The 14022-nt window shown below is 33.9% G+C and overlaps 1 protein-coding gene across 18 annotated transcripts in view; it reads left to right on the top strand.

The window, feature by feature from the left end:
* LOC143248888 (kynurenine aminotransferase-like) overlaps positions 1 to 14022 on the top strand; it is an 85675-nt gene that overhangs the window by 30924 nt on the left and 40729 nt on the right. For all 18 annotated transcript variants that reach the window (XR_013027249.1, XR_013027250.1, XR_013027248.1 and 15 more), the window contains 3 exons: positions 5825 to 6011; positions 6302 to 6381; positions 7070 to 7156. Coding sequence is in view for 13 of the 18 variants with exons in the window: in XM_076497797.1 (XP_076353912.1) it covers positions 5825 to 6011; positions 6302 to 6381; positions 7070 to 7156 (354 nt within the window). In the remaining 5 variants the exon portion in view is untranslated. The remainder of the gene's footprint in view (positions 1 to 5824; positions 6012 to 6301; positions 6382 to 7069; positions 7157 to 14022) is intronic.

Raw genomic sequence — 14022 nt, forward strand, 5'->3', positions numbered from 1 at the left:
AAATGTTTTGTTCAAATATACTATTAATTATGAAAAAGAAGGTTTGTAAAACTTATAAGCTTTCCTGAAATGTTTTGATATTGTATTGTGAGCCTTAATTCGTAAAAATAAAAAAAAAGCCAAAAAGCCACAACTTTTGTTACTGCTGCCAGGAACATTATTCTGTAATAATGCTTTTGTCATAGATTTATTACTATTGTATAATGTTTGGGTTTGACATTTTCTAAAGAGACCTTTTGTTTCTATGGTCAGAGCTGGGAACTGTTGGAGGTTATTGTTTTTCTTTAAACATCTTTGTGTCACCTAATAAAACTTGTTTCTTCTTTTTATATTGCTGCCTTTTGAATCATTATGGTCATGCATCTGAACTTTTATGCTTCTTGACACTGCTGTGGCCATGTACCAGTGTTGATTCTAAATGGTGGTAAAACAGAATTGTTAGCTTTATCTCCAGTATCAAATTGCTGGTCTTTTTGAAAAAAATTTCTTTTGAATCTTGGTTCTTTATTCTCTTATTTGGCAAATAGAAGCCCTTCATTTTGGTTTTTTTTTTTCTGGATCCCACTTTCTCTGTTTCTTTTCTATTTGTTTGAGCTTATTATATCTTTTATCTTTAGCTCAGCTAATGACTCGCACTTTTTCCTGTTTATCATCCTGAGGCTACTTTCTGTTGTACATGCTGGTTGGTTTTGTGGCCATGGACATTTTGTGTGTCCTGTGTTCAAGGTTTCAATTTAAGAAGTGACTTTTTATTTATTCAATATCTTTGGCTCAAACTATATACTAACTTTTTTGGATATATTTTTAATTCCACTGGCCATTTGAAAAAAAAAAAAGGCAAGAGAAAATTTTCAAAGGCTTTCATGGTACCTGAGATAATCATTGACTAATGTTTTTTTGGCTTTGGTTTTTGGTCATTATTTTACCTTGTACTGGATGCTTATTTCAAATCTTCTGTCTCTGGCAATTGATACATTTAGTTAGGATTAGATGCATTTTTATGCCTAGCTTGTTCTTTTATAGATCTAATGCAGATTCTTTTTCCAAAATCTGCAACCTTCCATAACTGAAATTTGTTTATTGCACCAGTATGGTCTATTCAGACCTGTTTTCTTCTGCAAGTTCATTTTTTCTGTCATACATCTCTCACACTTCATCCATTGTTGTCTACTGAAGACACTGTCAGGTGTTTCTTTTGTGGTATAACACATTCTATCTTGGATCTCTCTGTTTTTGGTCTGTTATGTATCAATCAAAATTTTATTTACGAATTGCCCGTTTCTAAACTTTCTGGTGCCATTGCTTCATTTCTTCATTCTATGGATCTCACTCTATGACAAATGGTGCATCACCAAGTATTATAAGCTTAAAATTTGCACTGTACAGCCATGTTTACTTACACTTTATTCACAATGCTGACTGTTGAAATGGAGGTTCCACAAAATTGTTTGTAGGAGAATAAGCTTTGATGTAATTGCTTCATAAAATTACCTATTTCAGACCATACCACTGATGGACTGCATGGATAAACCAGAATGAAATAGTTATCCATTCATGCCATGCTTTGTATTGAATAAATCTATATGGTCCACTTTTCAAAATAAGGTTTTGTTGTCACCCACTGCATTGTCTCAGGTGACATTGTTCATCCGGACTCTCTAATGTGTTCTCACCCCTTTTTCTTCTAGCAAAGCATGGGAGTCCTTACCCCACTGTCCAGTTCCAAGCCACTTGGTGGTTGACCACAGTGGCACCTTTCTGAATGGGTTTCACATAAAGATGGTTATAACCATTCAGTGTAGACCAAGGTGGTGGTATTTTGTGAGCATAGATGGCATGATATCCTTCAATATACACAAAGGAGTGAGATGTTAAAATTTAGTTTACCCCTTTCATTGGGAGTTCTCATCTTACCCTCCTGCATAGATGTTAGTATCTTGTGGTTAGATTTTGGATTTAGAGAGAATCAATCAACATGATGATGGTTGTGTATATTCCTTCTTCAATCCTACTCCTCCTGTGTTGTGAGGCACAGTGAAAGTAAATGGGAGTGTTCCAGTTCTATCCTTTTTGCTATTTCTCATTGTACATTGCCTGAAAATGTTACTTCCTTTCAGAGGGCTCTGGTCAGTTTTACTTTCAGGGGAGTAATTTATATTATGTTAACATCTTTTTGATACTGGATGCCAGTCTCTGGATCAAGAGATAAAAATTAATGTGTTTTGCTAAGAAGTCAAGGTGATTATAGATTCACATGGTTTCTTGAACTTCATTTGAAGATGACATGATTTTCATGCTACCCCGACATGGATGTTGGTTCCCAGTGACATGGGTTTAGGATGTAGTTGACTTACAAAGCACAATCTGTTGCACCCTACTCACTTTTATACTTTGTGGGGTTACATTATATCTATATTTACATGGTTAGGATCACTATCCTGCCACTGTTCTCTCAAACTTGGATGTACTATTCTCTTTATCTGTCCCTAGCTACTTCACATTTCATGGTTGGGCAAAGAATATACCTGGTTTAAAAGTGGTGGAGTTCCCCATCACACATCTTTGGATGTAAGTCTGTCAATCCCTCACACTGGTCCTATCACCTATTCAATGTGGGATTCTAGCTAATCTTGTGAGAGGATCCATTAATTCTTGCTTTCCATCATTCTTCCAGTCTTTATGTCTTCTCCAAACTTCAAAGTGATAGTTCGGTAGAGGCGTATAGAGGGAGTCACATTGGTCAAAATCCTACTGGTGAAGAAACAAAACATGAAGGTTCACATGAAAGACAAGTTGGAATTATTTGATTTCAATAAGGTAGGGGTGGAAGGCTTGTAGCATGTGACTTGAAAATGTTCACATATAGAGGGTAGTTTCAACAAGAATATTGTGAGCAGAGAGAAGTACCTACCAGAAATACATTTTCAGTACAAAAAAATTAGAACTTTCAAAATGTTTATTGCTGATGTTTTAATCAGAAAATTGCAATTTACTGTATAAATCTGAAAACAGTCTTTCCTTATATATGGAATTTTACTAAATATACAAAGCACACGGTCATTTACAGTAAATAAATGCATAGAAACAGCTTCTCATATATTTGAATATGGAAGTTGTACTGAAATACCTTGTTATCTCTATAAATATTGATGATAATACTTAATTTTTCTCTTATTTGTTTTTAACTTATGTTCCTTAAAATTTTCCATAAACTAATTTGTTGGGTTTTTTTCTATAAAATAAATGTCAAAAAATTTGTTTCTGAATTCAAAAAAGAAATTTAATAAAAGAACACTAGGCAGTTCATAATCTTCACATAATTGTCAGTTATGTAATATGTAATTTTTAAGAATACAGTTTCATTGATTTTATCATGATGATTTTAACAAATATTCTGCCTTTAACTCTTATGATGCAGATAGCAACTAAAGTTGACATGTAAACAGGACCTGTTACATTTGTTGACATAATGATCACTTGCCTGTTTGGCTAAAATATGTTGTCATTTAGTTTGTAATACCAAGTGACCCTCCTAGTGAGTAAAAATAATGTTTTAGGAAATCCTTTATGTAATTTTATTTGAAAAATAATACCAGTTATTACTAATAAATTCAAAGATACTGATTTTTAAAAAAAGTGTAAAAGTTGACAATATTTTGGGAAATTCAAAATGACATCCACATCGCATGCTCAATCCCCTGCCTCCACCTCAACACCATAGATAAAGGATAAGGAAGGGGGGGGACATAGAAGAAAAAGAAGAGCTAAACAGCTAGCACTTACATCCCTTATGATGATATCTTGCATAGTTTTTTTATAATTGGTTTTCAAATATGTAAGGTAGTGTTTTTTTCATTGCAGTGGAATTATATTCATTGCTCTAATGCCAGTATTATATTTTATTCAGTGTCAAAATTGTTAAATGATATCCCCCATTAGTAAAAAAACAAAGTTTTCATGTTGTAAAGAAATGAGATGGAATGTCAAATTCTATGAGTAAAGTTATGTGTTATGAAGTCTAATTAGCATTTAGATGCATATTTTCACACTGAGTGGCACTAACTCTCAAATCACCAACCTACTTTTATAACAGGCTTTGTTGGTGTGATGCATACATTGCATCATTTTGAGCAGTGTTGTGTAAACATTTGACAAAAAAAAAAGGATAGAAATGCATGATGTCTTATAATGAGATTAATTGTAATATTGGTGATATATCTGTGTGTAGCTTTTTACATGATTCTTATTTAATTAAGATGTATGTAAAAAAACAACAACAACAACCAAAAACCAATGGTTATGGACCCCATTAGTAATTATATTTCTGGGTTTAAAGTTTAGCTTAAGCTTATAAAAATTAAACTCTAATACTTTTATCAAAGTCAATGTATCTTATGGTTTGCAGGAAGATTTGTGCTAGTGAATTGAAATGACACATTTCTTGAGTGCCATTGGCGGGTGAAGACTGTTAAAACCTATTCATAACTATATTTCCATCATTACATATTACTCTGTTCTATCATGTACACAAATATTTCTCTGTAAACTTCAAAGTTACGTGAACAGAATTTGATATATAAATTTTGTTTATATTTTTGCATTTTAAATAAATTATTTTCTTTCACTCAATTTCAGGTCCATATTTACTGTTGTATATACTTACATATATACCTCATTGTATATAATTCCTTTTAAAAGTGAAATATCTATATGTCTATGTCATCATAACATTGAGTACATTTTTCTCTTTTTTTTACTCAAATTCTTCTCAATCCATCTTATGGCTTAAGTCTTATTTTTTCGTTTTTTAATCTTTTCTAAAAAATGGAAATTTAATCATGGAGTTCTTTATATCTATGTAACATGTCTTGTTTATTTATTTGGATATAGCATAAAAATTAACATGTTTGATAAGTATATCAACATAACTTAGTTTTGCATAATAAAAATTATATCAGTATGTGTTTTCATTATATTAAAATTAACTTATGTTACAAGAAACAGTTACTGTGTTTAGTCTGGATTGCACCAAAATCTTCATAAACAAGTTAATTAAATAATTTAAGCATTTGTATGCTAAGAAAATTGCAAAAGTTAGTTGCTGCTTTACATCATTAATAATGTATTTCCTTGGGTTGTGCAATTACATTCACACTTCAAACATTTCTAAAAGGTGTGAGATTTGTGCCCTAAATTAGTAATTACAGAAGAAAAAAATGCAAGAACAATGTACCATTAAAACATGAGAAGTTGAGAAAAAGTTTGAAAAGTTTCTAATTGCTTACAGCATGAAATGTATATTGAAAATATGTATCGGTATATGTGTGTGTGTGTGTGTGTGTGTGTGTGTGTGTGTATATATATATATATATATATATAAACATATATTAGTTTTTAATTGTTAATCTTGACTAAAAATACTTTTATCATTTGTCCATTCAGCCATCCTATAAAGGAATAGCTTTATAACCTGTAATTTATAAACATTTAAAGAGTTAAATGAATTATGGGCTACATTTACTGATATAGTATATCATAAAGTACAAAAAAAGAAGCTTGAAAAATAGCCTGATCTAATTTTTTTTTATAAAATTACTTTTGCTTCTGAATTCTTAACTTTCCCCAGATATTATAGATAGTAAAAATTAAGTTAAATTAAGAAACTTTTTTTTGTTTAATGTCATAATTACTCTGATGATTATAATGTAAAATTAGTGATACTTTTAGCTTTGAGAAATGCGCATAAAAATTACCATTTATGTTCATTCTGTTAGTAATATTTTTTTACTGCTTACAATTTATGTTCCTGGGAATTTTATGAAAGGAAGCTATAGCAGTTGGGCTTGAAAATGAAATGGAAAATAGTGGAACACAAGACAGCTACTTGAAAGATCGTATAGAGAGGTTAGAACTGAAACGAGATTGCATGGCTAAATTCTTATCATCTGTAGGAATGATACCTGTTATTCCAGAAGGAGGATATTTCATTATTGCTGATTTCTCAGAATTAGGTATTGTGATCATTGTAATCAATTAAATTCACAGGTTAATGATTTTTGCATTTCATTAATTGTTTCTTGAATTATATGTAGCAAACAATTCTGTTATTGTTTTCAATTTTCCATAAAGGTGATATCAAAAAACCAAAAACAAAAAAACTCATATTTGATCTTTTGAGCTCTCTTAGTATTTCAGAATAAATTTATATAATTGTAATTTTAGCAAAAAATATTTGAAAAGTAAATAGGAAGAAATAAATATGAGGTTAAAAAAACAACTTATAATAAAAAGTATTTTCTAGGCACCAAGATAGGCCTAAACCTTGATGATGAGCAAGGAACAAAGGATTATAAATTTGTGAAGTGGCTATGCAGGAATAAGGTTGGTACACGTGTCTACTTCAAGTTATTTAAGTACAGGGTGGCCCGTAAGTCCCTACCCAGTATCCACTGTATCTGTGTGCTGTCCCTCATTCTCGCTGCATAATATTATGCGACACCATGTTCTATGAGACATTTTCCTCAACATAGCAGGGGTTATTGTTCCACATGCCACAGTAACTCATCATTAATACTATAATGTTGTTTAGACACAATGTCCTTTATGTATCCCCAAAGAGAGTTATCACATGTATTCTTGCACTCATGTACCCATGTACTTGTCACAATATGCTCTTCAAGTGTAAATGGGCTTTATATCAGCCATATTTCTCTGAAAAAAAATAAACACATTTATAATACATGTATAATTGAATATAATGTTATAACATATGGATGGGTATGGACTTATGGGCCACCCTGTATATTTTCTACTTCAAAATTTTTTTCAACTTTCCAATTAAACATTTTTTTTGTAAGAAGGTATGTATGTCTGTGTTTATTTAGAAAGCTTGCAATCTACTTGACTTGTGATTTTGTCTATAAATATTGAGTCTATACATTATTCAAAGACAGTGTAATAAGTAATTTATGTTATTAAGTGTATTAATGTAATGCTTGAACGTAAAATATTTTATTACACTTATTAAAAACAAATTATATATATATATATCCATTTTTTCTTTTTACAGAAACTTCAAGTTTTCCCACTCAGTATATTTTACTGTGTTGAACACAAACATTTAGGAGGTGACTTTGTATGCTTTTGTTTTGTCGAGGTAAGATTTTGATGACTTTATAACAAAAAGTGCTTCCATTTCTGCTCTATTGTGATTAATATAATTAAGAAAAGAATACATTTATAATGTGATTCATCTTTTAATTGAAGAGTTTCTTCTGCCTTAATTAATAAATAATTTGTATATTAGTTCAATGCTTTATTGCTAACAGTACTAGGTTAGCACATTTTGAGAAACAGAATGTTATGTCAAGTGCTTAGCTAGGCCACATTTGAATATAGAATTGCCCAATTTATTGTGCTAAGTACAACTTGGACTGTTGTTATCAACTGTTTGTCCACAGGTAAGGACAAAAATGGACTTTTATTTCAAAGAGTGATTTTAGGTGTTGTAAAGATTTATTACCCGTGTCTCTAATGGTGCTCTGAAACATCCAATAGTTGTTCAGTTGAACTCTGGTCTAGTCAGTGTAGTTGTGAATATTTTGTCTCAAATGATTGCTGTATATTATGTTTAGTATAGCATAATTATCATGTTGACAAAGCATCATTCTCCAAAGTATTGGAAAAAATTAAAGTATTTACTTTTATAGCTTATTAATGGAAAAAAGTCAAACCAAGTAGTAGTTGATTTAAATCTCTAATTTTCAAATAAACAGTACTGATAATTCTACATGTTGTTTTATTTTGATATTCATACTTATTTTAACACCAAAAGCATCATTCAAATTGGCATTTTTTGATTTGTCATTGTAATTAGTAACTTATGATCTGTAGTTGGTTTTAAATCTGGCACTAGAACTTTGCAAAAATTTGATGAGCTGGCTTGCACCTCTAAACTAAATTGAATACCATGATCATTGACTTATGTTAATTGTGCAGTTTCACTCAACTACATATTTCCTTCACTCACAAGATTAGCTTTTCTTGTTTTATGCTTCCCTTTGTATGAAAACTTCACACAACGCATGACACAAACTTTCTGCACCCCTCTTATTAGAATCAAATATTCTAATATTTTTCTCATGAAAATCATTGTCTGGCATGTTTGGCAGTGTTTGAGTTTGCATGTCTTTCTTTTGTTCCAGTTCTGCTACAGACTGGTTCAATAACATTTTCTTTCATTTGTCTCATTACTTTTCATATAAATTTTCACTTTTGTTTGAAAGCATTTATTTAACTGTATTTTTACATCATATCCTTCACTTGTTTGTTCTATATCAAACACGAATTCCAAAGTTCATGTTACAGCTTTGGGTCCATCTTCTGATGCCATACTTCAGGGCTACTCATCAAAGATTTATTGGCATTTCTTTGCAGAGAGGTTGAGCATTATATGAATCAATTTTTATTGCTTCTTGTTGCTTGTGGACACACTGATGAAAATTTCAATTGTTTGTCCACCCAAACCCCTTGGAGTTCACTATACCTTCAAACATCCTGCCTAAGGATTCTGTTTGGCACTCTACAGACTTTTCAGAATTTATTTCTCAGATATGTTCCTTTCTAATCCTGGGGGACTTTAATGGACATCATCCCTTCTGAGGAAGTGCTGTTATTGATAGGAGGGGTTGCTCTGTAGAGCGTATGCTCTCTGATCACAACCTTTCTCTTTTCAATACTGGTTCTTCCACTTATTTTCATGCACCTAATCAGTCCTTTACTGTTATTGGTCTCTCGGTTTGCTCCCCTTCATTATTCTCCCATTTTTTATGGAGGGTTGACAATAATCCACTAGGCAGTGATCATTTTCCTATACTTTTGAGAGAGACTGGCCGTGGTTGATGCCACCCTACCCGCGTGCCCCAGTGGAAGCTGGATCAGGCAAACTGGTCCACTTTCACTGCTTTTGCTGAACTTGATCCTTCCATCGTCAGTCAGCCATGAACAGACGACTGTGTAGCAGTGGTAACTGACTGTATTATACAAGCAGCTGCTCAGTGTATTCCTAAAACCTCGACACGTTTTCCACGATATTCTTGTCCGTGGTGGAATCCTGTCTGCCTGTGGAAGGCTGAAAAACGGGCCTGGGATACTTTCGACAGATATCCCACACTTTCAAACCTCATCGCTTTCCAACGGGCTCGTGCACATGCTAGGTGGGTAAGACATCAAAGCCAGAAGGAATCTTGGATTAAGTTCACAGCTAGCATATCTTCTACCACCAGTTCCAAGGTCATATGGGACAGGGTTTGAAAGGTCAGTGGGCACTACAATTCTGTCCCCCTCTTGATCTTACTCTCTGATGGCCAAGAGGTAGCTGATGTCCGGAGCATCACAGATACTCTAGGTGAAAGCTTTTTCCAGGTATTTAGCACTTCTACTTGTTCCTCCACCTTCTTGGCCATTAAGATTCGGGCAGAGCGTTCACCTCTTTTCTTTTGAACTGACTGTCTCTTTGACTACAATTGTCCCTTTACACTGGTGGAACTGAAAATGGCCCTTCATTGGTCTGGCAGTACATCTGTTGGACCTGATGATGTACACTATGACATACTGTGCTATCTCTCTCCTGCTTCTCTTGATATTCTTCTAATTGTTTTTAACTGGATCTGGCAGGAGAATGTTTATCCTGATGCCTGGCACCAGGCTATTATCTTACCTTTCTCTAAACCTGGGAAAGATCCAAAGATTCCTTCACACTACCGTCCAATTGCTTTGATGAGCTGTTTCTGTAAGACCTTAGAGAGGATGGTTAATGCTCGTCTTGTTTGGTTCCTTGAATCAAACAACCTCCTCTCACGCACCCAGTATTGGTTCTGATGACAGCACTCCACCACGGACCACCTAATTCGACTCAAAACATCAATCAGAGAAGCCTTTCTCAAATGACAACATCTTGTATCAATATTCTCTGACATTGAGAAGGCTTATGACACAACATGGAGGTATGGCATTTTGCGAGACCTCCGTTATATATATGGTTTTATATATATATATATATATATATGGGTTACATGGCCATTTACCCATGTTTATTAAAATTTTTTAATGAACAGGAAATTTCAAGTTTGTGTGGGTTCGACACTTTCCCCGTTCTTTTCTACAGGAATTTGGGGTCCCTCAGGTCTGTGTTTTGAGTGTCACACTTTTCAGTGTAAAGATTAATGCCCTCACTGAACAACTCCCTCTCACTGTTGCAAACGGGCTCTATGTCGACGACTTTCACATCTCGTGTCAGTCGTCGAACATGAGATATATTGAGTGGCAACTACAAACTGCCCTGAGTCGTGTACTGAAGTGGACCACAGCGAACAGCTTTAATTTCTCTCTCTCTAAAGCCGTTTGCATGCACTTTTGCAACCAACGGGGTGTTCACCCTGATCCTGAACTCCGTATCAGTGAAGTTTTGCTGCCTGTGGTCCCTGAGACCAAGTTCTTGGGGCTTATCTTTGACCATAAGCTGACCTTTATACCACACTTAAAGCAGCTACGGGTCAAATGTACAAGAGCACTGAACATTCTCCGTGTCCTCTCTACCACCAGTTGGGGAGCAGATCAATGTTCTATGTTAAAGATATATCATGCTCTTATTTGATCGAAACTCGACAATGGATCAATGGCCTATGGCTCTGCGAGACCCTTGGCTTTAAAGATGCTGGACCCCATTCATTATCAAGGACTTCGACTCTGCACTGGGGATTTCTGCACTTCCCCAGTTCAAAGCTTATACGTAGAATCTCATGAACCTTCTCTGCACCTTCGCTGTTTGCAACTGTCTTTACTATATTCTTTGAAACTTTGTTTCTTTCCAAAGCATCCCACCTGGGGATGTGTTTTCCTTCCTCAGTGGGCCATACTTTTGGCCTTTGCATCCAGGCGCAATTGGATGAATTGGGTCTGTCCTTGGGTAACACTGCAGAATCCACTGGTCAGCCCATCTCACCATGGCTTATTACAGTCCCCAAATATGACCTTTCTTCAAGTCATCTGAGAAAGGCAGATACTCCCGATTGGAAGTACCGTCTATTATTTACTGAACATCTTTCGAACAATCTTTCCATTCCAATTTATATGGATGGTTCCAAATCAGGTAACTCTGTGGGCTCTGCCATGGTTTGTTGCAGTTTGGTGGTTGCTCGCAGAATCCCCTCTACAGCTCTGTGTTCACTGCTGAACTGTATGCCATATCTCTTGCCCTGGATCATATTGAAGCTAAGCAGTACTCCAACTGCACTATTTATACTGACTCCCTTAGTTCTCTGCTGGCCTTGGGATCACTTCACGTTGGCTCACACCCTGTTCTCGCTGATATTTAAAACCGACTGGCCCATTTCTCATTAACATCTACTTCTATCCAGTTTTTCTGGATATCAGGCCACGTTGGTATTCACAGAAATGAGCTTGCAGACACAGCAGCTAAATCTATCTATGGTCATGTATTCAAGGCTCAGCTTTGTGCTAGCTGGCAGTCAACTTGGAGTGAGCAACGCAACAACAAGCTTTTCCAAATAAAACCCTATATTGGACTTTGGCTGTCTAGCTTCTGTAAGGTTTGGAAGGAGGAAGTTGTTCTAACTAGACTACCTGTTAGTTCTTATTACAGTTTTGCTGCATGTCTTTTAATACTTTTATTTCTTTACTTTTTGATACTGGCCATAATGACACATAACCCAGAACCAGGACTGGAAAGGCCAACTTCAGGTGACTGACGGTGGTTCTTGTACTTACATGTTAGTCTTCTTGGCGGGTTATGATCATTACCATTTTGCTAGAGAAAGTTCTTTACAACTTCTCTTACTCTGGTTTCTCTCTTAACATTGTAGACTGGATGTCAACATTAGTTTTATGCCATTCATGTTTTTTAATTGCTGTTTTGTTTTTACCTTCATTTCCTTTAATGAATTTTACTGCATTTACTTTATTTTTATCTTTTTACCTGACGTTTGGCGCAGATAGCCTAGCTGCTTTGTGCCATAAAACACTAAATCAACCAACCAACCATTGTTTGTAAATAAATAACTTAGATTTACATTTATAGTTAAATTCTAATGCAAAACAAATATGAACCTAAACGTTATCACATATTTAATAATCATTTTATTGCACAAACTTCATTGTGAACTTCAGCTTACTTCAGGTAAATGAAACTGTATACAAGTTACAAGAGGTTACAACTGCAGCCAGTGATAGTATGCAATGTAACCTCCATGTACTTCAGGTCTAGGATCTAATGTCTGATAGGAATGAAAGAATCTGTTTCAAAAACCAAGTAGGGCATTTATTTGAACTCTTGAACTTTAAGTTGAACTCTTAACTTTTAAAGTCTGTTTCTAAACAACCAAATATTTTATGTGGTAATTATATTGTATCTTTTGTTAACTTTTAGTTGTTATAATAAATCGTGAATGATAAACAGCTCTTGTAGGAGTTATTATAACAAGTTCCATTAATTATGTTATTGGAAAACCTAGGATGCAAAATGATAAAAAATATTATTGATATAAATATATGTGTATCTTGTTAGTGTAGGTGTTTCAAAATGCTGAGACTCTATTTCTGAGGCTCTCCATTAAAACAACCATATTCTCAATATATCTCAAAATTTTAATCTTTGTGAAGGCATAATTTAAAGTGCAATATGTTTTAACATGTATAAATGAACATTTAAGTAAAAAAAACGTTTTTTAATTATAATATTTCTTGAAATATTAAGTTTGAGCCCTTCTCAGCATACCTGGGGTCCAGATGGAACCCAACAATTTTATCCAATGTACACCTTTTTACATATTTGTTACAAATTTATAACATTTCATGCATTTGTCAAGCATAAACCATGAATCAACATAACACAACTGTTTTCAGAACAGGAGTATGTAAATATGATCTGATGTTATCTGGTATCCAGGTTGAATCCAACATACTATCATTGGCAATCATTATACATGTAGATTGCTCTATAACATACAGAAATAGTGGTAAGCATGTATGCACATCTCCTTTCTAAATAAGTGTTCCCTCCTATTATTGCTTATAATGCCATATTATGTAGAAGCTTTGTTCTATAGTTGTGCGTAATAATCTGCTTAATTAATTTTTTATCCATAGCCTACTATAAGGATACATTTGTTGTTTATTTTTGAATTTTGCGCAAAGCTACATGAGGAATATCTGTGCTAGCCATCCCTTATTTAGCAGTGTAAGACTAGAGGGAAGGCAGAAAGTCATCACCACACACTGCCAACTCTTGGGCTACTCTTTTACCAATGAATAGTGAGATTGGCTGTCACTTTATAACATCTCCCCTGCTGAAAGGGCTGAATTTCAATTTAGAGCTTATAATAATGGTAATTTTGTACTGAGATCCAGTTGATATGCTGATGAGAGTTAATTTATAGCTATAATTAATACTTATTACAATAACCCTATTGTACATCTAACACATACATGGAGTGACCACTCAATTACATCTGAAAAACAAAGTGGTGATTTAGATTGTGTCTTTATTATGAAACTGGATTGTTTAAACGCATAAAATTCTGTTGCTGTAAAGCTTGAAAACAATAAGGTCAAATTATTACAATAAATTCAACAAAATTAATTTTAAGTAAGGTGGGATTTCATCCAGCAGTTCTTTTTTTTTTCCCATGTCAGAATAAATAGATTATGAAAACCAGTATTTTTGACAAATTATTGCTAGTTGCCTGTCATTGAATTTAAAGCCTACACTTCTTGTTTGAGTCAAGTAATGGTGGTCTGTGCAAACACTGTTTTCTTATACTTGTGTGAGAATGAAAGGACAAATGTGGAAAATAAAAACTTTACATGTAAAAATTTAATTTTCTCATGCACATAGTGAGATGTTGATAAGTTAAATCACCATACATTATGGGTACCCAGTAAGCCAAAATAATTATACTCTAATTTTGTTTGTCTGTATGCATTGTATGTGCTTTAATAACCATA

Source organism: Tachypleus tridentatus, chromosome 4 (genome assembly GCF_004210375.1).
Source record: "Tachypleus tridentatus isolate NWPU-2018 chromosome 4, ASM421037v1, whole genome shotgun sequence".
Taxonomy (NCBI): Eukaryota; Metazoa; Arthropoda; class Merostomata; order Xiphosura; family Limulidae; genus Tachypleus; species Tachypleus tridentatus.